Below are 27,024 nucleotides of genomic sequence, written 5' to 3'. Positions count from 1 at the left end.
AGTTGTTAAGAGTGTCCACAATAGGGAGCCCGCGGCGGCGCCGCAACTCCCTACTATTGTGGACAAGGGCAGGCGCGGCGCAGGGGGATGGACGGCCATGAGCCGCATTCACTGAGAGGCAGCCACCGTTCGAATTTTTTATTATTATTTTTTTTAATATTTAAAATCTTTATCTATAAATAATCTATTCCAAAATCATTTTTTTCATTCTATTATATTCTATTTATTTATGTCCAATTTATTTTGTTTCAATTCAACCAAAGTTGAGCTGGAAAGATTCTCTGGTATGCCTTGGGCGATTCGTGGCTGTGCCATGTGGAAACTAAAAACCCAATTTGTTAGGAAAGTCTATCCTCTCATAGGCAGAGGCAGAATCACATCCTCACACGTCCACAACTAGTGAGGAAAATCATTACAGCTGTGATTGACCAGTGGCCTAGTTCAAATATTTAAATATTTATTGCGAAATTAAATTCGAAAGCAAACAAGAAGAAATTGTCTTGTGATGGATGGACAAACCCTACTGTACGTCAATTCTAGCAATTGATGGAAAATAATATATTGATTAGCAATATGATCACAAAACCATCTCGTGTGGTGCATAGTCTTCGGCAATTGATATCCGAGGGTGAACAACTGACTCCACTTGAAATCGCCATTGTTAATAACTCTTTTTTGTTGTGAGGTATGAAAGTGTGTTATACTTGTGCTTGAGGTATAAAATATATTCTTTTTTTTGTTTACCAAAGTATCCACTGACGGACTCAACAACAATTTCCGCGCTGATTTGTATGCACCTCGATGGATCAGATAGCTGGTCCAAACATTTAAAGTTATTTCATACCCAAAGGAAGGGACCGATCTCTTTACAATTTGGTTAAGGATGGACAAGTTTCACTCAACTGCACTCCTTGGATTAAAATATCACCTTTTAAGAAACCACTTCACTTTAAATGTCATTTGTTAATATATCTTATTTGCTTAAAAATATATATTTATACATATATAAAAGGCGAGTTTTAGTTTTTTAGATATTTATAAATTTTATCTTTATTCTGAAATATTTATAAGCTATAGGATCAATTTGAGTCTTTATGAAATAACTACTTTCTACCTATAGCTATTACTTTTCAAATAATTTGAGTATTTAATTTGACTACTTTTCAACAACGTCCAAAATTCCAACGTTGACTGATAATGATTCATTTTAAATACAACTTTAAATTAAAATCATATACGGTCGTTTCTTAAGTAAGTGCAGCCATTCTTTATAATTAAAAATTAGGCGAAACGGAGGGAGTATTTTTTTATATTTTTTTATTTTTTAATCTTATGTAATGATGTTATTTTTTATTTTATTTAGTTTACTCACGGTGTCTAATTAATAGAAAAAAAATATTATGTGCCGTACTTAGCGCGTGGGCTAACACTATTTGGATAACAATTTGATTACTCCCTCCGTCTTGAAAGAAATAGATAAATTTGTAAATGATAAGGATTTTAATATGCAATTTGGTAAAGTAAGAGAGAGATGAGATTAGAAAAATTAGAGAGATAGGAAAAAAGGTAGTAGGAATGAGTGTTAATGGATTATGAGGTCTACATTATAAATGATGTGTAGAGTTATTACTTGTTGAAAACTTTCCTTATTTAAACTTTGTCTAATTTTGGGAGACTAACCTAAAACGCTAGTTTATTTTTTTGGAGGACTAATGGAGTATTATACGGTAATCAAGTCGTCTAAAACTTGAGATGCAGAAGTCGTCTGAAGTCGTCTACAACTTGGAATGATAAAACTAGTCAGTGGTGTTTCACTTTCATGTTTTCCCTTTCAAGTCGTCTAAAACTTGGAATTATGTTTGAAAATGTATTATTATTTGATCCTTTTAAAGCGTTACAGTTGAGGTATCGAAGTATTTCACAAATACACATCACTTCCATTAATCAATATAGAGAGTATGATTTCTGATAAAAGAATGGCAATCAAATTTCTTGTTGTTGTTCTTGTCTGTGTGTTCGTTTCAGGAGACGCAGAAGTGAGATGCATAGAGAGGGAGAGAGAAGCTCTTCTAAGCTTCAAGAGTGGCCTCATCGATGACTATGGTATTCTCTCGTCATGGCAAACCGACGAATGCTGCAAATGGCATGGTGTTGAATGCAGCAATACCACTGGCCATGTCATCAACCTCCAACTTAATAATGGTGATTATGATGTTGGATTGCAAGGTGAGGTTGGTTCTTCCTTGCTTGAGTTGCATCATTTAAACTATCTTGACCTCAGTTGGAATGATTTTGGAGGCAATCCAATCCCAAAATTCATTGGTTCCATGAAACAGTTACAACACTTGTTTCTCCGTGAATCTAACTTTGGTGGGATTGTTCCTCCTCAGATAGGGAACCTTACCAACCTACGCTCACTTTCACTCTCGTACAACTCTTTGAGGATTAAAAATTTAGATTGGCTTTCAAGTCTCTCGTTGTTGTCTTATCTTAGTTTGAGTCAGATTGACTTGAGCCATACAAACTGGCTGCAGCATATCCTGAGCTTTCACTCCCTCCATGATTTGCACTTGAACTCTTGTAACATAAGCACAGCTCTAGTGGGACCATCTGTTAATTCTTCTTCTACGTCACTTTCTATCGTTTCTTTGTCAGATAATAAGCTCACTTCTTCCTCATTCCAATCGTTATCTAACATAAGCAGAGCTCTAGTTCATCTAGACATTTCAGGGAATGCTTTAGGAGGCCCAATTCCTGACGCACTCATAGAGAGATTGGTGCTTATAGAGTATCTTGATCTTTCTAATAACATGCTTGAAGGTCAAATCCCAAAAGCTCTGTGGAATCTAAGTCATCTGTGCGTCTTAGTCCTTTATAAAAATAACTTAAGAGGAAACCTTGAAGAGTTGTTCGGAAGTAAACCTGCCAAAGGAATATTGAAATCGCTCCAGATTCTGGACTTGGCTGAAAATGAACTGCATGGATCTGTGCCGGACCTGAGAGCATTTTCTGCATCATTGACAGAAGTGTACCTTGGGACAAACAATTTCACAGGATCCATTCCTCTAAGTATTGGTCAGCTCTCTGAGCTTCAGATTCTAGATCTTACTAGTAATTCGTTGAATGGCGTAGTCTCAGAATCCCACTTCAACAAGCTCAGAAAGTTAAAGAAACTAGGTTTATCCTTCAATTCATTGATATTGCATTTTGCTCCTAATTGGGTTCCAACTTTTCAGTTGGATGTTATATTGTTAGCAGGATGCAATGTGGGCCCCTCTTTCCCAAAATGGATTCAAACTCAGAGAAATTTCCTTTGGGGTCTTTACACGACCTCTATGTGCACTACAGTTGCGTGGTAATAGTTTATCTGGAGAGTTTCCTTCCACTTTGAGACGTTGCCAAAACTTGTGATTATGTTGATGTTGCAAGAGAATGAGTTAACAGGAGATGATCCCTATTTGGCTTGGCGAAATGTATACAAACTGAGATTTTTAAATCTTGCCAGAAATAAATTGCATGGTGGTATTCCTGTTGAGATATGCAATCTTACTGGTATTCGAATTCTGGACTTGTCCAATAACAACTTGTCTGGGAAAATACCTGATTGCTTCAACAGTTTTACTTCCATGGCTAAAAAGGATTCACCATTTACGCATCTGGGGCATTATTACTCTTTCTATTACAATGATAATCTTCCAAACGAGAATGTTGTAAAGTACTTTGAGTTTTCGTCAATTCAATGGAAGGGTCAAGAATCGGAATACATGAAAAATCTCGTACTTCTCAAACTCATTGATTTTTCAAGCAATAGGTTCTATGTGAGGATTGCTATATCTATGTCCAAATTAAGCAGAAGTTGAAATACCAAGTAATTTTACTTTAACTTTTACTTTAATTTTCCATTTTCATTTGATTAAAAGAAATATACTGTATATGTTAATCCACACATAAGAGATATACTTGTAGCATGTAGGTAAATATTTAATGATTTATACCCATTGGTAAAGACTTTGATATGCTATATATATGTGTGTTCGGTTGAAAAGTTTAGGGAAATGAAATTGTACTAAACCATTGCTTGATTATTACAATATGATTTAGCAATTGAATGTATAATTTGTTATTTTTTAATTTTTACAAGATATTATTTCTTTGTTTGTGAATAGAGGTGGACAAGCTGGTAGATGGAACAAGAAGAAGGAACAACTATTGCTTATGAATAGTTTTGGTACCTTTAATTATAGTCCCTGGTTTAAGTGCTTTAATTTCCTAGTACATTTTATGAGTGTTGGTAATGTATTATGATTAGTGATGATGTAATAGTGTGTGTACTTTATTGTCAAATAAAGTGTTTTTCCTACTTTTTGTTATCATGATGTTATATTATAGAATGCCTTTGGTTTTATATTTGGATTTTGGGGAGTTGTTGGTTGTTTCATACTCAAGAAACCATGGAGAATTTCATTTTTCAACTTGTTTGATTCAGTTGCAGATTGGTTCTATGTGAGGATTGCTATATTTGTATCCAAATTGAGAAGAAACTGAAATACACAGGTAATTTTACTCACTTTTACCATTTTTTTGTTTAACAAAAATATTTTTACTAAATTATTTACCCATGGGGCATGTATAATTTCAGTTATATACATGTGTTTAGATTAAAAATTTTAGAGCAAGGAGTTGCATTAAACCATGCTTAAGTATTTTTTTATTTTTATGTGTTTAGATTAAAAAGTTTAGAGCAAGGAGTTGCATTAAACCATGCTTAAGTATTTTTGTTCGTTTGTGAATAGAGGTGGACAAGCTATATTTACTTTGGGAACTTGATTTGAAGTATAGAATAATTGTTTTCATTTACTTAGCTAATCTCCTAGTCAAAATATGCTAAGTTCGTAAAAATTTCTTTCTCTATTTTTGTGAATGGGGTCTTTGTACTTTCACTTTGTTTTCAGTCTTTCATTTGTTAACTTTATTTTGGTGTCTATTTATTTCTCTAGAAATGAATTTTTGTATACTACGGCAAACAATATGAAATAAGCTGTTGAAATTAAACTTACATAATTCAGCAACTCCCATGATAAGAGAAATTCCTGATTTAACCATTCAAACACAGTTGAGAAATTGATGGTAGCCTTACAAATACACAATATTCAAAAGGTAAAGGCTATTTACTAGGGTTTTAAGTTTTAACTCTACATTACCTTCACATTCACTTAGGCTGAGCTTCTGCAGCCTTTTCTTCTCTCACCGGCGCGGTCATCTTTGGCCTACACGGCCAAGATAGGTTTGGAGAGGAACTGTTCGGTCGCATAATTCTCTCCCCCTCGAGCGGACAAACCGACAACTCCATCTTCTCTGCATCATCAACTGAACCGGAATCAGTACTCTCCTCTCCTGATTTTGAGGCTGTCTGCGGCGATAGAAACTGGCTCAGGGATTGGATGCTGGTTGTGGAGCGTCTCTCTCCATTGTTAAGATAGGGGAATCGTCTGGTCGCATGCCTTAATCTCCCCCTCGGCCGGACATTTCTTGAATACGGATTTTATCTCCGGATATAGGGCTAGCTTGTCGGGCTGTCTTATTGACGTCTCGCCTTCTCGGCAACCAGATGAGCCCAGCTACTGTTGCTGGCTCGCTCTTCCATTGGCCACCTCCTTCTGGTTTCCCCATGGAGGCTTTCGAGTTCTTCTTCCACAGTTTTTTCTTCCCCGGCTTATACAATTGCAAGAAGCCCAACAAAACAATTGAGTGACATATAAGTCTACATATCCTTGGTGCATGCAACTACTCTAAGAATGGTCGTTTTTTGGTCGGTGTGGAAGACGGGCTACGTGTCTCTTTGAAGGCCGATGGGCAATAATCAGTTATCTTGCATATCCCACAACGCGGTCTAAGAGGAGTGCACACAGTCTGCCCGAAACCTACCTATTTTCAACAATACCGAAAACATGCTCAGATAATACTACTTTACTAATGAAACAAAGTAGGTTGTCCGGAATGAATTGTGGATAAAATTTGCATAGTTTCGAACAATGAACCCTAAAGTGGAGGCATTCAATTTAATGAGGATCTAGACAATTTTATAGGATGTGTATTTTAAATTTCCCCTCCAACCAATAGGTTGTGGGTTGCACACAACTCGGCTCCATCTCCTCGACCCGGTAGGAGTCGGTGTTGAAGAACGGATCAAACTCAGACTCCAAATCAAAGGTGTACCCTACAGATCCAGGAGTCTCGACCCTATAGTTTTCGTGGCCGGGCCAATGGGCGCCGCCGTCACCATCGGCATACCGTCGTTGGCACTGTTCGAGTTTGGGAAATTTCTGGTATCCATATTTGATCAAGAGAGGAGAAAAAGAAGAGGAATGGATTGTGATTGTGATTGTGAGAGAAAATTTGGATTGAGGGAGTATATATAATGTTTGAAAAAGGAAAAACGCGTGCATTGTCTTCCTCCACCCTCGTTCATCGGCCTGCAACGGGCGGACAAGGCGACGGACAAGAATCGGGCGACGCTTCATCTGCGATCGAACTTTCGGGCCAGCCGCTCGTCCGTCGTCCTGCAATGGCCGGACTAAACACGACGTCGCGGACGAGAGATCTTCTGGACGAAAACATAGCCATTGTAGATGTTCTCAAATCCACATCCACAAAGAAATTATCATGAACAACGTTGAAATATATAACTTATTTTAGAAGCGTAGATTTCTATTTGTTAGAGAATTCTCTTCTATAATTATAAGACAATATCTACAAATTAGTTTTGCTTGACTTATTTGGCAAATTTGTCTTTTATGTTGACTTGCGAGTCGCCTTTCAAATTTGTTAAGGAAAGAGAGCACGGTTTCGATCACAACATCACAAGCAGTGACGAGGCGGTGAGAACAAGGGTTTAAGAGAACACGTTTGTGAGAAAAATAATACTGATACTACCTCCGCCAAAACCAGATACATTTTGACATTTTGAACCATCCGCCATTTAAAGAAGCATTCAACTCATTACACTTAACATATAAAAATGAAACCCCCATTCCCACTAGACATATATATAAAATTTTGATTCGTCCCGCAATAAGAGTACTCACACTTTATTTTTACCATAAATAGTATAAGTAAGTCCAACATTCCACTAACTCACTTCACTTACATTTCATTATAAAATCAATATAAAAAAGTAGGTCACTGCATAGAGAGGGAAAGAGAAGCTCTTCTAAGCTTCAAGAATGGCCTCATCAATGACGACGGATTTCTCTCCTCGTGGGAAAGCGACGAATGCTGCAAATGGTATGGTGTTGAGTGCAGCAACACCACTGACCACGTCATCGCCCTCCAACTTAATACTACTTACTATGATGGTGTATTGCAAGGTGAGGTTGGTTCTTCCTTGCTTGAGTTGCATCATTTAAACTATCTTGACCTCAGTTACAATGATTTTGGAGGCAATCCAATCCCAAAATTCATTGGTTCCATGAAACAGTTACAACACTTGTATCTCGGGAGTTGTAACTTTGGTGGGATTGTTCCTCCTCAGATAGGGAACCTTACCAACCTACGCTCACTTGATCTCTCAGAAAACACTTTGAGGATTGAGAATCTCGATTGGCTTTCAAGTCTCTCTTTGTTGTCTTTTCTTAGTTTGAGCCAAATCGACTTGAGTCAAACTAACTGGCTGCAGCATATCCTGAGCCTTCACTCCCTCCATGAATTGCAATTGAACTCTTGTAACATAAGCACAGCTCTAGTGGAACCATCTACTAATTCTTCTTCTACGTCACTTTCTATCGTTTCTTTGTCAGATAATAAGCTCACTTCTTCCTCATTCCCATCGTTATCTAACATAAGCAGAGCTCTAGTTCATCTAGACATTTCAGGGAATGCTTTAGGAGGCCCAATTCCTGACGCACTCATAGAGAGATTGGTGCTTATAGAGTATCTTGATCTTTCTAATAACACGCTTGAAGGTCAAATCCCAAAATCCTTGCTCAATCTAAGTCATCTGTGCGTCTTAGTCCTTTATAAAAATAACTTAAGAGGAAACCTTGAAGAGTTGTTCGGAAGTAAACCTGCCAAAGGAATATTGAAATCGCTCCAGATTGTGGACTTGGCTGAAAATGAACTCCATGGATCTGTGCCGGACCTGAGAGCATTTTCTGCATTGACGGAAGTATACCTTGGTGGAAACAACTTCACAGGCTCCATTCCTCTAAGTATAGGCCAACTCTCTGAACTTCAGGTTCTAGATCTTTCTACTAATTCTTTGAATGGCGTAGTCTCAGAATCCCACTTCGACAAGGTTGGCAAGTTGAAGGAACTAGATTTATCCTTCAATTCATTGATATTGCATTTTGCTCCTAATTGGATTCCAACTTTTCAGTTGGATTTTATATTGTTAGCAGGATGCAATGTGGGCCCATCTTTCCCAAAATGGATTCAAACTCAGAGAAATTTCTCAGTTCTTGATCTCTCTAATGCTGGTATAATAGGTGAAGCGCCAACATGGTTGTGGAGCATTTCACCTTTGTTAGTGAGCTTATTTCTTTCCAGCAATCAAATTAGTGGCACTATTCCCAATCTCTCATCCACTTCCATCACACTTTTAGATCTTAGTAACAATAGTATCTCAGGACCTATTCCATTACTCTATGCCAATACTATTATTGTTCAGCTGAGTGGAAATATGTTCTCTGGTTCAATCTCATCTATTTGCAAAACTCGCCATGATCAGCTTGGTGCCCTTGACCTCTCCAATAACGAGTTGTCTGGAGAGATTCCCAACTGCTGGGAGAAAATGCCAAACTTGAATATTCTCCATTTGGCTAACAACAGGTTTTGGGGTGAAATTCCTCACTCTTTGGGGTCTTTACACAACCTCACTGCACTGCAGTTGCGAGGTAATAGTTTATCTGGAGAGTTTCCTTCCACTTTGAGAAGTTGCCATAGTTTGCAGTTATTTGATGTTGCAGAGAATGAGTTAACAGGAGACATCCCTACTTGGTTTGGTGAAATGTATAAAATGACATTTCTAAACCTTGGCAGAAACAAATTGCATGGTAGTATTCCTTTTGAGATATGCAATCTTACTCATATTCAAATTCTGGACTTGTCCAGAAACAACTTGTTTGGGAAGATTCCAGATTGTTTCAGCAATTTTACTTCATTGGCTCAAATCAATACGCCGGCTGATATTATGCGTACAAGTTATCTTACTCGTGTCAAATACAATGATGATCTTCCAAATGTTGTTATCGTAAGGTACTTTGAGTCTTTGTTAATTCAGTGGAAGGGCCAGAAATCAGAAAATAGGAAAAATCTCGCGCTTCTCAAACTCGTTGATTTTTCAAGCAATAAATTGAGTGGAAGCATTCCTCAATCATTTTCCAGTATGAGGGGATTAATTTCCTTGAACCTATCATCGAATAGTTTCACAGGAAGTATAATTCCAAATATTGGTGAGATGGGAATGTTAGAAAGTCTTGATCTATCAAACAATCAATTGTCTGGGAAAATACCCACAAGCTTGGCACAATTACACTACTTGGCTGTTCTTGATTTGTCGAACAACAATTTGTCCGGAAAAATTCCACCAAGTACTCAACTCCAGAGCTTCAAAGCATCTTCTTACGCCAAGAACAAGGGACTCTGTGGCCTCCCACTAGCGTTGTGCCCCGGCGATAGCTTGAGGCCGTCCACCACTAATCCGGGGGAAAACGTGAATAAGAAAGGCGGCAGCCACTCTTTTATGCAAGAAGTGGCCATATCAATGGGCTTTGGTTTTATATTTGGATTTTGGGGAGTGGTTGGTACCTTCGTACTGAAGAAATCGTGGAGAATTGCATTCTTCAACTTCTTTGATGATGTTGGAGATTGGTTCTATGTGAGGATCGCTATATTTGTGTCAAAAATGAGAAGATGCTGAAATGCTAGGTAACTATACTAAATTTTACTTCACTTTTAACCATTTCCATTTGTTTTCACAACATACAATTGCAAGAAGGTGCAACAAAACAATTGAGTAACCTTAATCCTTAGTGCAACTACTCTACCAATGCTCGTTTTTTCGTCGGTGTGGACAACGGGCTAGGTGTCTCTTTGAAGGCCGACGGGCAATAATCACTTATCTTGCATATCCCACAACGCGGTCTAAGAGGAGTGCACACAGTCTGCCCGAAACCTACCTATTTTCAACAATACCGAAAACATGCTCATATAATACTCCTATATACTTTTAAATATCATCTAATATGCAAATATTTGTTTAATAATGTAAAAGTGATGATTTAATGAGCTTGCTAATAAATGAATTTAAAATTAACTTCTTGAAATTTGAAGATTTAGCAATTGGTATGGTTCATTTAACCTGTTAATGCAGTTGTTTTAAATACTTGCAAGTAAGTATTAGAAAAATGGTGCTGGCCCAAGTAATACATTTCCTCATATATATAAAGGCCTCAATTTAATACATTTTGTGTCAAATGTAGCCCAGAAAAGAGTTAAAATAAAATTAAAAAGACATTCTCTTATATATATATAAAATAAAGCCAAGCATCACATGGCTCCATACTAGTATCATTTACGTGCCAAAATTATGCAATTAACTTAAGAAAATAAAGCTCAACTTCATAAAAAAATTATTATTCATACAATGTGAATATCCACATTATATCTATAAATTGGAGTGCTGGGGTGGATATGGTGAAAATCAACCAACGTCTATGTCTCTGTGCGATCGAACAAAATAAAAATCAAGTAAAATGTAAAGGACTGATATATAAGCACAAAACAAAATTACATGGCCTCTTTGTTTATGTATTCAAAGGAGAAGGTACTTGAAATCTAAATTTATTAAAGAGAAAAAATTGTTGAAATTTTCTTCTTAAATCCCACATCCACAAAGAAATTAGCAAGAACAGCATTGAAAACTTAATTTAAGCATGTAGATTTCTATTTGTTTACAGAATTTCTCTTCTATAATTATAGTAAGACAATTTCTACAATTAGTCTTGCTTGACTTAATTTAGCAAATTTGTCATTTATGTTGACTTGCGAGTCGCCTTTCTAATTTGTCAAGTACTGAGAGAGCACGGTTTCAATCAAACCAAAAGCAGTGAGTTAAGAGAACACACGTTTGTGAGAAAAATAATACTTACTCCATGCTCCATCCGTCCGCCAAAATCTGACACATTTTGACATTTCGGACCATTTCGCCATTAAAGAAACACTTACCATTTTCCCCATTTTAATTAGGTAGACCTCATATTACACTAACTCATTATATTCATATTCTACTATTAGATTTTATGAACGTTGATAATGTATTTTGATTAGTGATGATGTTACTATTTTTTTTTGTAAGTGACACGCTTAGTGTGAAACTGAGACAACCGGAATTCGCAATATGATACACGAGACATGTGTTTCACCTATTGTCGTTTTCCATTTGCAAGAATTCCATGGGTTATAAACTTATAATTGTCAATACTTTTAGTGTGAAACTCAGAATTTGTAAAGTGAATCAACAGAGATGTGTTGGCCTATTTTAACCCCAACTTAATTGAGATTTTTCATCATCGATCACCATCATCACACTAAACAATGATTTCTGATAAAAGAATATCAATCAAATTTCTTTTTGTTGCTCTTTTCTTTGTCTTTCTTTCAGGAGTTGATGCCTGCATCGAGAGGGAGCGAGAAGCTCTTCTAAGCTTCAAGAATGGCCTCATCGATGACTATGGCTTTCTCTCGTCATGGCGAAGCAACGAATGCTGCAAATGGCATGGTGTTGAGTGCAGCAATACCACTGGCCATGTGATCAACCTCCAACTCAATAATGGTGATTATGATGGTGGATTGCAAGGTGAGGTTGGTTCTTCATTGCTTGAGTTGCATCATTTAAACTATCTTGACCTCAGTTGGAACGATTTTGGAGGCAATCCAATCCCAAAATTCATTGGTTCCATGAAACAGTTACAACACTTGTTTCTCAGTGGTTCTAACTTTGGTGGGATTGTTCCTCCTCAGATAGGGAACCTTACCCAGTTGAGATCACTTGATCTCTCATACAACTCTTTGAGGATTGAGAATCTCGATTGGCTTACAAGTCTCTCTTTGTTGTCTTATCTTAGTTTGAGTCAAATCGACTTGAGTCAAACTAACTGGCTGCAGCATATCCTGAGCCTTCACTCCCTCCATGAATTGCACTTGGACTCTTGTAACATAGGAGGCACAACTCTAGTGGGACCATCTGTTAATTCTTCTTCTACATCTCTTTCTATCATTTCTTTGTCAGATAATAAGCTCACTTCTTCCTCATTCCAATCGTTATCTAACATAAGCAGAGCTCTAGTTCATCTAGACATTTCAGGGAATGCTTTAGGAGGCCCAATTCCTGACGCACTCATAGAGAGATTGGTGCTTATAGAGTATCTTGATCTTTCTAATAACACGCTTGAAGGTCAAATCCCAAAAGCTCTGTGGAATTTGAGTCGTTTGTGCATCTTAGTCCTTTATGAAAATGAGTTAAGAGGAAACCTTGATGAGTTGTTTGTAAATAGTACTTCCGAGAAAGGAATGTTGGAATCACTCCAAATTCTGGACTTGGCTCATAATAAATTCAATGGATCATTGCCAGACCTGAGAGCATTTTCTGCATTGACAGAAGTGTACCTTGGGGGAAACAACTTCACAGGCTCCATTCCTCTAAGTATAGGCCAACTCTCTGAGCTTCAGGTTCTAGATCTTTCTATTAATTCTTTGAATGGCATAGTCTCAGAATCCCACTTCGACAAGCTCGACAAGTTGAAGAAACTAGACTTATCCTTCAATTCATTATTGATCTTGCATTTTGCTCCTAATTGGAGTCCAACTTTTCAGTTGGATGCTATATTGTTAGCTGGATGCAATGTGGGGTCATCTTTCCCAAAATGGATTCAAACTCAGAGAAATTTAGTATTTCTTGATCTCTCTAGAGCTAATATAGCAGATGAAGTCCCAACATGGTTGTGGAGTGTGTCCCCTATATTAGACACCTTATATCTTTTTGACAATCAAATTACCGGTACGACTTCCGAATCTCTCAAACACTTCCATCCGGAACATAGATCTTAGTAACAATAGTATCTCAGGTCCGATTCCATCATTTCATGCCAATAGTGAAACTATTCAGTTAAGTGGAAATATGTTCTCCGGTTCAATTTCATCTATTTGCAAAACTCACCATAGTAAGCTTCGTTTGCTCGACCTCTCTAATAATCAGTTGGCAGGAGAGATTCCCAACTGTTGGGAGAAAATGCCAACCTTATATTCTCTCAATTTGGCTAACAACCATTTTTGGGGTGAAATTCCTCGCTCTTTAGGGTCTGTATCAGGCCTCGGTGCACTGCAGTTGCGTGGTAATAGTCTATCGGGAGAGTTTCCTTCCACTTTGAGAAGTTGCAAAGAATTGCTCTTAGTTGATGTTGCAGAAAATGAGTTAACAGGGGATATCCCGACTTGGTTTGGTGAATTGTATAAAATAGAAAATCTAAACCTTGGCAAAAACAAATTGCATGGTAGTATTCCTGTTGAGATATGCAATCTTACAAGTATTCGAATTTTGGACTTGTCCAAAAACAACTTGGATGGGAATATACCTGATTGCTTCAACAATTTTACTTCTCTGGCCCAAAAGAATATACCAACTAATTCGATTTCTCCAAATTACTATTTCGCGACCTATTATAATGGTAATGTGATGATTATTGTAACGCACTACGAGTTTTCGTCAATTCAATGGAAGGGTCAAGAATCGGAATACAGGAAAAATCTCCAACTTCTCAAACTCATTGATTTTTCAAGCAATAGATTGAGTGGAAACATTCCCCGTTCATTTTCCAATATGAAGGGATTGATTTCCTTGAACTTATCATCGAATAGTTTCACGGGAAATATAATTCCAGATATTGGTGAAATGGAGATGTTAGAATGTCTTGATCTATCGGACAATCAATTGTCTGGGGAAATACCCACGAGCTTGGCACAATTACAATACTTGAGTGTTCTTAATGTGTCGAACAATAGTTTAACTGGAAAAATTCCCACGAGTACTCAACTTCAGAGCTTCAATGCATCTGCATATGCTGAGAATGATGGACTTTGTGGGGCCCCTCTCGCGCTGTGTAACGAAGATGTCTTGAAGCCACCCACCACTAATCCAGGGGGAAACGCGGATGAGAAAGGCATCAGCCTCTCATTTATGCAAGAAGTTGGCATATCAATGGGCTTTGGTTTTATATTTGGATTTTGGGGAGTTGTTGGTACTTTCGTACTGAAGAAATCATGGAGAATTGCATTCTTCAACGAAGATGTTGGAGATTGGTTCTATGTGAGGACTGCTATATTTGTGTCCAAATTGAGAAGAGGCTGAAATAGCAGGTAATTATACTACACTCTACTTCAACTTTTCAATTTTTATTTGCTTAAAACAAAAATGTTTATCCACACATAAGATATCATTTCTTTCTTTGTGAATAGAGATGGACAAGCTGGTAGATTGTACAAGAAGAAAGGAACAACAACTATTGCTTATGAATAGTTTTTGGGACCTCAATTATAGTCCATGATGTATGTGTTTTAATGTCCTACCGTTTATTAATAAGTATTGATGGTGTTGAAATAAAACTTACAGAAAGTCAGCAATTCCATGTCACCAACAAGCTAAGGCCAGTCCCAAAATACAAGAAATTCCTAATTTAACTATTCAAACACAGTTGAGAAATTGATGGTAGCCTTACAAATAGACAATCAAAAGGTAAAGGCTATTTACTAGGGTTTTAACTCTACATTACCTTCTCATTCACAACATACAATTACAAGAAGGCCCAACAAAACAATTGAGTCACATAAAAGCCTACATCCTTAGTGCAACTACTCCATCAATGTCCATTTTTTGGTCGGTGTGGACAACGGGCTAGGTGTCTCTTTGAAGGCCGACGGGCAATAATCAGTTATCTTGCATATCCCACAACGCGGTCTAAGAGGAGTGCACACAGTCTGCCCGAAACCTACCTATTTTCAACAATACCGAAAACATGCTCAGATAATACTACTTTACTAATGAAACAAAGTAGGTTGTCCGGAATGAATTGTGGATAAAATTTGCATAGTTTCGAACAATGAACCCTAAAGTGGAGGCATTCAATTTAATGAGGATCTATACAACGTAGCGCAGCTTAATTTTAATTAGTAAATATGCTTCGAGCGAAAATCTTTGCATGATTTTATATGATATAGTTTTCTTGTTCAATTGTGAAATGATGGCATCACGCAGCAAGTGAATAATCAAAGAAATGCAGTAGCCAACAAAACATACCAGAAGAGGATTGATGGGAACCCATTCTTCCTTGGGTAGCCATAGCTGCAAAGATTCTCTGGTCTGCTCGGGCGTTGAAGTTCTCTAACGAAAAAAAAACAAGGGTGAAACTCAAGAGACACGACAAAAGGACATTTCCCGGCATGAATGAATGATACCTGCTTAGTGCCGATCTTTAGAGTGACTAGCAATTGATGGAAAATATTGACTAGCAATATGATCACAAAACCATCTCTTGTGGTGCACAGACTTCGGCAATTGATATCCGAGGGTTAGCAACGGATCCACTAAACATAGCTCAGACACGTTGAATTTGTCATTACAAACACCAAATGCCGAATTTAATGGAGTTTTACGATTTTCATGGCCTGAGTGGTTCATAGTAGGGATGGTCGTCTTTTTTTTTTTTTAACTACCAAGGGTATCCATCGACGTATCCAACAACTATTCTCCGTGTTAATTTGTAAGCACCTCGAAGGATGGGACAACTGACCCAAGGATTTAAAGCTGCTTCATACCCAAAGGCAGGGATCGATCTCCTTACAATTTACTTAAGGATGGACGAGTCTCACTCGACCACACTACTTGGGATAAAATATCGCCTTTTAATAAACCAACTCATTGGTTAATACTCCCTCCGTCCACTATTAAATGTCCCATTTTTTCTTTTTCGTCCGTCCGTGGCCTCATCAATGACGACGGATTTCTCTCCTCGTGGGAAAGCGACGAATGCTGCAAATGGTATGGTGTTGAGTGCAGCAACACCACTGACCACGTCATCGCCCTCCAACTTAATACTACTTACTATGATGGTGTATTGCAAGGTGAGGTTGGTTCTTCCTTGCTTGAGTTGCATCATTTAAACTATCTTGACCTCAGTTGGAATGATTTTGGAGGCAATCCAATCCCAAAATTCATTGGTTCCATGAAACAGTTACAACACTTGTTTCTCCGTGAATCTAACTTTGGTGGGATTGTTCCTCCTCAGATAGGGAACCTTACCAACCTGCAATCACTTGCGCTCTCGCATAACTCTTTGAGGATTGAGAATCTCGATTGGCTTTCAAGTCTCTCTTTGTTGTCTTATCTTAGTTTGAGTCAAATCGACTTGAGTCAAACTAACTGGCTGCAGCATATCCTGAGCCTTCACTCCCTCCATGAATTGCACTTGAACTCTTGTAACATAAGCACAGCTCTAGTGGGACCATCTGTTAATTCTTCTTCTACGTCACTTTCTATCATTTCTTTGTCAGATAATAAGCTCACTTCTTCCTCATTCCAATCGTTATCTAACATAAGCAGAGCTCTAGTAGAACTAGACGTTTCACATAATGCTTTAGGAGGCCCAATTCCTGACGCACTCATAGAGAAATTGGTGCTTATAGAGTATCTTGATCTTTCTAATAACACGCTTGAAGGTCAAATCCCAAAATCCTTGCTCAATCTAAGTCATTTGTGCGTCTTAGTCCTTTATAGAAATGACTTAAGGGGAAACATTGATGAGTTGTTTGGAAATACATCCGCCAAAGGAATATTGAAATCGCTCCAAATTCTGGACTTGGCTCAAAATGAACTCAATGGATCTGTGCCGGACCTGAGAGCATTTTCTGCATCATTGACAGAAGTGTACCTTGGGACAAACAATTTCACAGGATCCATTCCTCTAAGTATTGGTCAGCTCTCTGAGCTTCAGATTCTAGATCTTTCTAGTAATTCGTTGAATGGCGTAGTCTCAGAATCCCACTTCAACAAGCTCGGAAAGTTAAAGAAACTAGGTTTATCCTTCAATTCATTGATATTGCATTTTGCTCCTAATTGGATTCCAACTTTTCAGTTGGATGTTATATTGTTAGCAGGATGCAATGTGGGCCCATCTTTCCCAAAATGGATTCAAACTCAGAGAAATTTCTCATACCTTGATCTCTCTAGAGCTTATATAATAGATGAAGTCCCAACATGGTTGTGGAGTGTATCTCCTTCATTAGAGGCCTTATTTCTTTCTGACAATCAAATTATTGGTACTATTCCCAATCTCTCATCCACTTCCATCAGACACATAGATCTTAGTAACAATAATATCTCAGGTCCTATTCCATTATTTTATGCCAATGCTGAAACTATTCTATTGAGTGGAAATATGTTCTCTGGTTCAATTTCATCTATTTGCAAAACTCGCCATAATCAGCTTAGTGTCCTTGACCTCTCCAATAATCAGTTGCTAGGAGAGCTTCCCAACTGCTGGAAGAAAATGCCAAACATGGCATTTCTCAATGTGGCTAACAACAGGTTTTGGGGTGAAATTCCTCGCTCTTTGGGGTCTTTACACGAGCTTGTTGCACTACAGTTGCGGGGTAATAGTTTATCTGGAGAGTTTCCTTCCACTTTGAGACGTTGCCAAAACTTGTGTTTAGTGGATGTTGCTGAGAATGAGTTAACAGGAGATATCCCTATTTGGCTTGGCGAAGTATATAAACTGAGATTTCTAAATCTTGCCAGAAATAAATTGCATGGTGGTATTCCTGTTGAGATATGCAATCTTACTGGTATTCGAATTCTGGACTTGTCCAAAAACAACTTGTCTGGGAAAATACCTGATTGCTTCAACAGTTTTACTTCCATGGCTAAAAAGGATCCACCATATACGTATCTCGGGTATTTTTACTCTTTCTATTACAATGATAATCTTCCAAACGAGAATGTTGTAAAGTACTTTGAGTATTCATCAATTCAATGGAAAGGTCAGGAATCGGAATACAGGAAACATCTCATACTTCTCAAACTCATTGATCTTTCAAGCAATAGATTGTCTGGAAGCATTCCACAATCATTTTCCAGTATGAGGGGATTGATTTCCTTGAACCTGTCATCGAATAGTTTCACAGGAAGTATAATTCCAGATATTGGTGAGATGGAGATGTTAGAATGTCTTGATCTATCAAACAATCAATTGTCTGGAAAAATACCCACAAGCTTGGCACAATTACAGTACTTGGCTGTTCTTGATTTGTCGAACAACAATTTGTCTGGAAAAATTCCAACGAGTACTCAACTTCAGAGCTTCAATGCATCTGCTTATGCTGAGAATGATGGACTTTGTGGGCCCCCTCTCGCGTTGTGCCCCGAAGATATCTTGAAGCCACCCACCACTAATTCAGGGGGAAACGCGAATGAGAAAGACATCAGCCTCTCTTTTATGCAAGAAGTTGGCATATCAATGGGCTTTGGTTTTATATTTGGATTTTGGGGAGTTGTTGGTACTTTCATACTGAAGAAATCATGGAGAATTGCATTCTTCAACTTGTTTGATGCCATTGGAGATTGGTTCTATGTGAGGATTGCTATATTTGTGTCCAAATTGAGAAGAAACTGAAATACTACCAGGTAATTATACTACACTTCAATTCAATTTTAACCATTTCATTTGTTTAACTATATATGTTTATCCTATACAAGTGATAACTTTATTGACATATTATACCTATAAATAAATGCTATAGTATGTTTTAACCATTTCATGTGTTTAACTATATATGTTCTATGTGAGGATTGCTATATCTATGTCCAAATTGAGCAGAAGCTGAAATACCAAGTAATTTTACTTTAACTTTTACTTTAATTTTCCATTTTCATTTGATTAAAAGAAATATACTGTATATGTTAATCCACACATAAGAGATATACTTGTAGCATGTAGGTAAATATTTAATGATTTATACCCATTGGTAAAGACTTTGATATGCTATATATTCATGTGTTCGGTTGAAAAGTTTAGGGAAATGAAATTGTACTAAACCATTGCTTGATTATTACAATATGATTTAGCAATTGAATGTATAATTTGTTATTTTTTAATTTTTACAAGATATTATTTCTTTGTTTGTGAATAGAGGTGGACAAGCTGGTAGATGGAACAAGAAGAAGGAACAACTATTGCTTATGAATAGTTTTGGTACCTTTAATTATAGTCCCTGGTTTAAGTGCTTTAATTTCCTAGTACATTTTATGAGTGTTGGTAATGTATTATGATTAGTGATGATGTAATAGTGTGTGTACTTTATTGTCAAATAAAGTGTTTTTCCTACTTTTTGTTATCATGATGTTATATTATAGAATGCCTTTGGTTTTATATTTGGATTTTGGGGAGTTGTTGGTTGTTTCATACTCAAGAAACCATGGAGAATTTCATTTTTCAACTTGTTTGATTCAGTTGGAGATTGGTTCTATGTGAGGATTGCTATATTTGTATCCAAATTGAGAAGAAACTGAAATACACAGGTAATTTTACTCACTTTTACCATTTTTTTGTTTAACAAAAATATTTTTACTAAATTATTTACCCATGGGGCATGTATAATTTCAGTTATATACATGTGTTTAGATTAAAAATTTTAGAGCAAGGAGTTGCATTAAACCATGCTTAAGTATTTTGATTTTTATTTATTTATTTTTCTTCCCGTAATAGTATGATTAGTAGTAGTAATAATTTTTCATGATATTATCCAATCTTTTTTTGTTTGTTTGTGAATAGAGGTGGACAAGCTATATTTACTTTGGGAACTTGATTTGAACTAGTATAGAATAATTGTTTTCATTTACTTAGCTAATCTCCTAATCAAAATATGCTAAGTTTGTAAAAATTTATGTCTCTATTTTTGTGAATGGGGTCTTTGTACTTTCAGCACCACAAAATATTTGGATTTGGAATTGAATTACAATTCCCAATTCCACAATTTGAATTCCATATGTAAAGAAGATAATTGGAATTTCAAGAAATAATAGAATTGCACTTTCACACGTACACACACACGTAGACACACAGCAACACACCCACACACACCACACACACACCTGCACACACAGTCACAAACACCTCAGCACACACACCACATTCACATAGTCACACACACCCCTGCACACACACCACATACACACAGAGTCGCACACACACCCCTGCACACACACACACACGACACACACCTACACACATCCCTGCACACACACACACACCTACACACATCCCTGCACACACACACACACACGACACACACCTACACACCAGCACACACAGTCACACACACACGTACCACATACACACAGTCACTCCCCAATCACCCCCCTGCACATACAGTCACACACACCACACACACAAACACACACACCCCTGCACACACACACCTACACCCCAGCACACACACACACACCTACACGGCTACACACACACCCACAACCACCCATGCACACACACCACATTCAGTCACACACACCACATACACACATAGTTGCACACACACCCCTGCACATAGTCACACACACCCCTGCACACACCTACACACACCTACACACACCCCTGCACACACACACACACACACACCTACGCACACACAACATCCCCTACACACACCAGCACACACAGTCACACACACACATGTACCACATACACACAGTCATCCCCCCTGCACATACAGTCACACACACCACACACACAAACACACACCCCTGCACACACACACCTACACCCCTGCACACACACACACCTACACGGCTACACACACACCCACAACCACCCATGCACACACACCACATTCACACAGTCACACACACCACATACACACATAGTTGCACACACACCCCTGCACATAGTCACACACACCCCTGCACACACCTACACACACCCCTGCACACACACACACACACACACCTACGCACACACAGCATCCCCTACACACACCAGCACACACGGTCACACACACACGTACCACATACACACAGTCATCCCCCCTGCACATGCAGTCACACACACCCCTGCACACACACACCTACACCCCTACACATACACACACCTAGACACACAAACGACACACACCTACACATTCCCACACACACGCAGAGTCACACACACCTACACGGCTACACACACACCCACAACCACCCCTGCACACACACACAGCCCCCACCTGCACACACAGTCATACACACCTACGCACACATACAGGAGTCGGTGTTGAAGAACGTATCGAAATCAGACTCTGAATCAAAGGTGTACCTGTTACGAACGCTACCAACCCAATAACGGAAGACATGCAGATACCAACCTCGGAGGAGGACGTGGGTGAGGATCTGCGCGAAGAGGAACCAGTGATAGAGCCAGAAGAGGAGGTGCCGGTGGGGGAGACAGCTCCGGCCAAGGGACCAGCTGAAGCCGCCGGACCGTCTCCAAGACTACGTCGCCAAGTAGGATGGCGACAGAGAGGAGTAGTTAGTATTTTAATTTTATTTATTTTTGTGGTTGACTTTAAGTATTTTTTTATCTCTTTTTATTTTTGCTAAACTATTTTAATTGAGCATTTTATAAGCTCCGTCCGGTTTTCTTTCCCGTTTAGGTCGAACCAACCCTAGGGTCCTTAGAGGTTATAAATAGGGCTTTCATTAATTTCGTTCCTCAATTAATGAAGAAGTATTTGCCCAAGTTATTTGCATAATACAACAACCCTATTTTAACTGCCGACAGAGGGAGCCTCGGCGCCAGTCGAGAGAGAGAACCGCCGACCCTCTGTGTAGGGCGCCGGATTTGTCTGTGTTTCGTACGTGACCAAACGAGTGTTCTTCGTTGAGGGAAGGAGACCCTTAACAGTACCCTACAGATCCTAAGAGTCTCAACCCTATAGTTTACGTGGCCGAGGGCCAACGGGCGCTGTCTTTACCGTCGAACATCGGCACACCGTCGTTGGCACTGTTTGAGTTTGGAAAGGGATCCATATTTGATAGAGAGAAAATAAGAGAAGAGAAGATGAATGGATTTTGGAGGCAATCCAATCCCAAAATTCATTGGTTCCACGAGACAATTACAACACCTGTAGGCTGTATCTCATAGATTCTAACTTTTCTGGGATTGAGATCACTTGCTCTCCCAATTAACTCTTTGAGGATTGAGAAACTCAAGTGGCTTTCAAGTCTCTCTTTGTTGTCTCATCTTGATTTGAGACTAATCGACTTGAGTCATACAAACTGGCTCCAACATATCCTTAGACTTCACTCCCTTCATGAATTGTACTTGGACTATTGTAACATAGGCACAACTCTAGCTCCAACTTTTGTTAATTCTTCTTCTACATCTCTTTCCTTTTGAGGAAATCTGTCTAATAATCTCGACGAGTTGTTTGGAAATATATCCGAGAAAGGAATATTGAAATCACTCCAACTTTTGGACTTAGGTCATAATAAACTTAGTGGATCATTGCCGGACCTGAGAGCATTTTCTGCATTGACAAAAGTGTACTTAGGGGGCAACAACTTCACTGACTCCATTCCTCTAAGTATTGGCCAACTCTCCGAGCTTCGTGTTCTAGATCTTTCTAATAATTCGTTGACCGGCATAGTCTCTGAATCCCTTCTCATCAAGCTCAACAAGTTAAAGAAACTAGATTTATCATTGAATCTATTATCATTACAATTTGCTCCTGATTGGAGTCCAACATTTTAGTTGAATGCTCTACAGTTAGCAGGATGCAATGTGGGCCCATCTTTCCCAAAATGGATTCAAACTCAGACAAATTTAGCATTTCTTGATCTCTCTAGAGCTAATATAGCAGATGAAGTCCCAACATGGTTGTGGAATGTATCCCCTCTATTAAACACCTTATATCTTTTTGACAATCGGATTAGTGGTACGCTTCCCATCCCGAACATAGATCTTAGTAACAATAGTATCTCAGCTCCAATTCGATCATTTCATGCCAATAGTACAACTATTCAGTTAAGTGTGAATATGTTCTCCGGTTCAATTTCATCTATTTGCAAAACTCACCATGGTAAGCTGTTGGAAATATATAGGATATATTTTGGAGAAGTAATTTAGTTTGGAGGAAATATTTGGGAGGAGAATGTGTGAAATATATAGGAAATGGTTTACGAGAGGTGATGTGGGAAAACTAAGAATACTTTATTTCTCAATCTTCAACTTTTCAACTTGTACAAAATGTTACAACTCTCCCCTATTTATAGGCATTCACTTCATTTTCTAGAATTCTCTACTAGAATCTATAATATTTTATATCTAGATTTTTTCTCCATAAAAATCTAGATATTTCCTAACATTCTAGGGAATTCTACTAAAATATCTATATATTTTAATACATACTAATTCTAGAGAATTCTACAAAATATCTATAATCTAAATAATTCTCCTAAAATATCTAGATATTTTAATGTCTGCTAATATCTAGATAATTCTTCATATATCTAGATATTTACCATATCTAGATAATTTTACTACAAAATCCAAGTTTAATTATTTTTATTCCAACATAAGCTTAGTTTGCTTGACCTCTCTAATAATCAGTTGGCAGGAGAGGTTCCCAACTGTTGGGAGAAAATGCCAATCTTAAATTCTCTCAATTTGGCTAAGAATCTTAAATGCTGCTAATGGCATGGTGTTGAATGCAGCAATACCACTGGCCATGTCATCAACCTCCAACTTAATAATGGTGATTATGATGTTGGATTGTGTTAAGGACCTTCTCATTAACTGCGATCTGCAGCGTGTTTACAGCGATCGAAAAGTGTTTCGCCCTTCGTCGGGTCGGCGGAAATAATAGTTTCGAGTTGTGCGCGGGTTCCTCCCGTCGGGCAACGCGATAACTAGGCGGCTAATAGAATACTCCGGCGTCCAATCGAGATCGGCGGAGGGAATCCAAATTAGGATTGGAAAACATACTTATCTTTGGGGAGAAATAATAATTCATTAATTGGTTGAATGAATGAATACAATATCTTCTATTTGTAAGACTAGAATACTAGAAACAAATACCTGAACAAATATAAAAAAGATATGGTAAATCAAAATATAACTAAATAATTGTGATTTCTAAAGATATGATATGGGATCGTATCAACTCCCCCACGGTTAAAATCCACCTTGTCCTCAAGGTGGAAACCACGAAGCCATGAAGAGTTGAAAGAAGAAGCTTTAGCGAATTATCTCCTCCTGGATCAAATACACACCGAGCAGCTGAGTGTTTCCCTTCATCATCCCCATTAAATTTCTGAGCATTAGTGAAGACAACATGTTTGGCAAGCATGTGTAGCTCGATGCGAAAGGTTTCTGCGGCGGTAAACAAGCACTTGATAACTCCTTCTAGTGGCAGCTCTTTCTCTCTCTCACGTAAATCCGATTTTTCCATCCGCATAGCAAGAAACCCCTACTTTCGTTTGCTAAAACTGACACATATACCAGGATCGAATGCGCGCAAAATGATTACTTTGATCATCCTAAATATATCACTGTCTTCCTCATCTTTACTCCCCACTAAACCCTTCGGTCCCATCACATTTTCTTTCCATTTATCTTCAACAATGTTCTTCTCTCCCACAACATCATGAGAACAAGGCACAACTTTATTTATCAAACCATACTCATCAACATTTTGCAGATTCGTTTGCCGCTCCTTTGACCTTGAGCTCGGGACAGAAACTTGTGGAAGACGATTAGAAGCCAACAATGGAGTTGTCTCTGGCAGCGGTTGCAAGGGCTGAGAAGGTCCTGGAGCGGAGTAGGGCAGCAGCTCCAAGGGCGGTGGAGGACTCGGCTGCTGTGGCTAGCGATCTGATATGGGCAGCGTTGGTGGCGGTTGGTAGTCTTGGTGGGGCTGCTTTGCGACAATGGTTGCTGGTTGGGGCAGATTCAAAGACGGGACAGCAGCTGCCGTGTGAAGTGTTGAGGCTGAACGACCAAGACCGTAGTATCATTTATGTTCTTGTGTCCGCTTTCATTTAATATGGGACATACCACCCATATTTACAAGAAGGTGTAAAAAATAAATTAGGAGATGATGTTAACTCTACATCATATGTGCAATTATTCATGCTCATTTTTCGTTGATGTGGACGATAGACTAGGTGTCTCTTTAAAAGGAGTTCACACGGTTATCGAAACTACTCCTATGGAGAATATACCCACGAGCTTGGCACAGTTACAATACTCACTACAACAAAAGTAACATCTAAAGACACTTTTTTATTAAGTTAGGGACGCTAATTTATGTTGTTAAATATATCACCGACGCTTTAAAAAGCGTCCTTAGTGGTGGTGTGCCAAAACAAGATAAGGACGCAAAATGTAAGCGTCGGTGAAATAATTTTGAGACGCTTTTTAAAAAGCAACCTTAAAAAATCAACTTAGAGACACTATTAAAAAGTGTCCCTAAATACAAATTAGAGACACTTTTAAGAAAAGCGTCCCTAAATTCTAATTTTAACACTACCCTAAGATGATATTCCAATCTAAGGTAATATCCCTAAATTAGTACTCCCTAACGCGACCCTAGTTGTCGACAAATGTATAGGTTTTTGCTAACACGAGGGAGAAAAACAGTTGGAAAAAAATATTGAACAGATTATCTCAGTCACATTTTTGTTCTAGTTGGTAGTGAAAGCTAAAATAATGAATTACAATTTCTTACATGTAAATATGTAATCAATGTCATGTACTTAGTCGTAGCAGTTCAAATAAGATTACAACAATCTATTTGTCTTCTGATTCAATATAACCAGCAACTCCACTGCAAAACAAAAAACAGAGGATGATCAATTAGCACAATATAGAAAAGCAAAGGGTTTAAAGTGTAAAGGTGCTTCTGATCTATGTTAACTCCTTAACATGGCTAAATGTATGACTATAATTGATCCTATAGTTTTTGAAGAAAAATAGAAGCCACTGGAAATTACATGAAATCCAGAGGTCACAAGATCGCCATGCAGCAAATAGAAACATACCAAGTATAGCTGAAAAAAAAACAACACTCCAATACTTTTGCGAATGCAAAGCATCCATCCAACAACCGACTTTTCTTCCGTGCTTCCAAAAACTCAGCCAACATATAATTTTTCAAATCACAAGGCAATTTCAGATAAAACATATAGTAGTACTATATCAGGAACTTTTATTTCAATAAACTATTTAAACTGAAAAAAAAAATGCTCACCTGATTGCTAGAAAATTCAACAATGTGTTGAGTTGAAGGTTTCACAATAATCTCATTCACACTATCAGCTGCTTCAAAGTCTCCTTTGCTTAGTCCACCATATTGTGATGGAGTTTCCTCAACAAAAATATATCTGTTCCCACTACCCACAAAGCTCTCATATTCAATTTTTAATAATAACTACTCATATATATGCAAAAAATACAATTTAACAGTTCATGCAAAATCAATGTAATGTCAAATAATTCATACCTCTCAACGATCTCCATCACCATCATTGCCATATTGTGTTGTGAGCTAGCAAATCATCTGCACGTGCGAAGATGTGATCCCAGTTACTAAATAATCAACCTATAAAATGCAGGTTGTTTTAGCCTAAATAAATATCCAAACGTGTATAATCATGATCTAAAATGTACCTCAAGAATGAAACCATTGGGTATTTTCCAGAAATGAAGAAGATCTGAAGTAGTATGTTTTTCTTGTAACACTAGCACTTGTATGGACGAGACAGTAAATTTCTTCACATTGATCAAAGGATTAGTATGAAGTACTTAACACACGGATACTAGTAGACATATTCAAACATGTATAATCAAGAGCACTAAAAATGTACCTCAAGAATTAAACCAGTGGGTATTTTCCAAAGATGAAGAAGATCTGGAGTAGTATGTTTTTCTTGTACCACTGAGGCAGTAA

The 27,024-nt window shown here is 38.0% G+C and overlaps 3 protein-coding genes across 4 annotated transcripts in view; 1 reads left to right on the top strand and 2 right to left on the bottom strand.

The window, feature by feature from the left end:
* The first annotated feature begins 1,747 nt into the window (after positions 1-1,747).
* On the top strand, positions 1,748-19,507 carry LOC125188587 (receptor-like protein EIX1). The gene is made up of 4 exons (XM_048085525.1): positions 1,748-1,799; positions 2,026-2,057; positions 7,199-9,924; positions 19,234-19,507. The coding sequence occupies exon 3, from the start codon at positions 7,469-7,471 to the stop codon at positions 9,914-9,916; it is 2,448 nt and encodes an 815-aa protein (XP_047941482.1). The 5' UTR covers positions 1,748-1,799; positions 2,026-2,057; positions 7,199-7,468; the 3' UTR covers positions 9,917-9,924; positions 19,234-19,507.
* The window catches only part of LOC125188589 (endonuclease III homolog 1, chloroplastic-like), a 20,790-nt gene continuing 3,769 nt past the window's right edge, over positions 10,004-27,024 (bottom strand). The window contains exons 9-10 of the mRNA XM_048085528.1: positions 15,347-15,430; positions 10,004-10,160 (exon numbers count right to left, since the gene is read on the bottom strand). Of these exons, the coding sequence (XP_047941485.1) occupies positions 10,035-10,160; positions 15,347-15,430 (210 nt within the window). The 3' untranslated portion in view covers positions 10,004-10,034. The remainder of the gene's footprint in view (positions 10,161-15,346; positions 15,431-27,024) is intronic.
* On the bottom strand, positions 25,716-27,014 carry LOC125188591. 2 transcript variants are annotated; one of them, XM_048085533.1, is made up of 6 exons: positions 26,942-27,014; positions 26,745-26,846; positions 26,578-26,634; positions 26,326-26,467; positions 26,117-26,198; positions 25,716-25,902 (listed from the first exon to the last, which is right to left on the bottom strand). In XM_048085533.1, the coding sequence occupies exons 3-6, from the start codon at positions 26,607-26,609 to the stop codon at positions 25,856-25,858; spliced, it is 303 nt and encodes a 100-aa protein (XP_047941490.1). In that variant the 5' UTR covers positions 26,610-26,634; positions 26,745-26,846; positions 26,942-27,014; the 3' UTR covers positions 25,716-25,855. The 2 variants fall into 2 exon arrangements, 1 of the variants encoding a protein (XP_047941490.1); XR_007170762.1 differs by lacking the exon at positions 26,117-26,198.

Source organism: Salvia hispanica, chromosome 5 (assembly GCF_023119035.1).
Source record: "Salvia hispanica cultivar TCC Black 2014 chromosome 5, UniMelb_Shisp_WGS_1.0, whole genome shotgun sequence".
Taxonomy (NCBI): Eukaryota; Viridiplantae; Streptophyta; class Magnoliopsida; order Lamiales; family Lamiaceae; genus Salvia; species Salvia hispanica.
The sequence above is the reverse complement of the archived record's forward strand: the minus strand, read 5'-3'. Positions and strand labels throughout refer to the sequence as shown.

Excerpts from the sequence above, each read along its gene's own strand:
- LOC125188591 (XM_048085533.1), bottom strand. The coding sequence starts at position 26,609 with ATGGCAATGATGGTGATGGAGATCGTTGAGAG. Across the intron at positions 26,468-26,577 it reads GTGATGGAGATCGTTGAGAG|TGGGAACAGATATATTTTTG; the intron begins GTATGAATTATT and ends CTTTGTGGGTAG. Across the intron at positions 25,903-26,116 it reads TTTTTTTTCAGCTATACTTG|TGGAGTTGCTGGTTATATTG; the intron begins GTATGTTTCTAT and ends TTTGTTTTGCAG.
- LOC125188587 (XM_048085525.1), top strand. The coding sequence starts at position 7,469 with ATGAAACAGTTACAACACTTGTATCTCGGGAGTTGTAACTTTGGTGGG.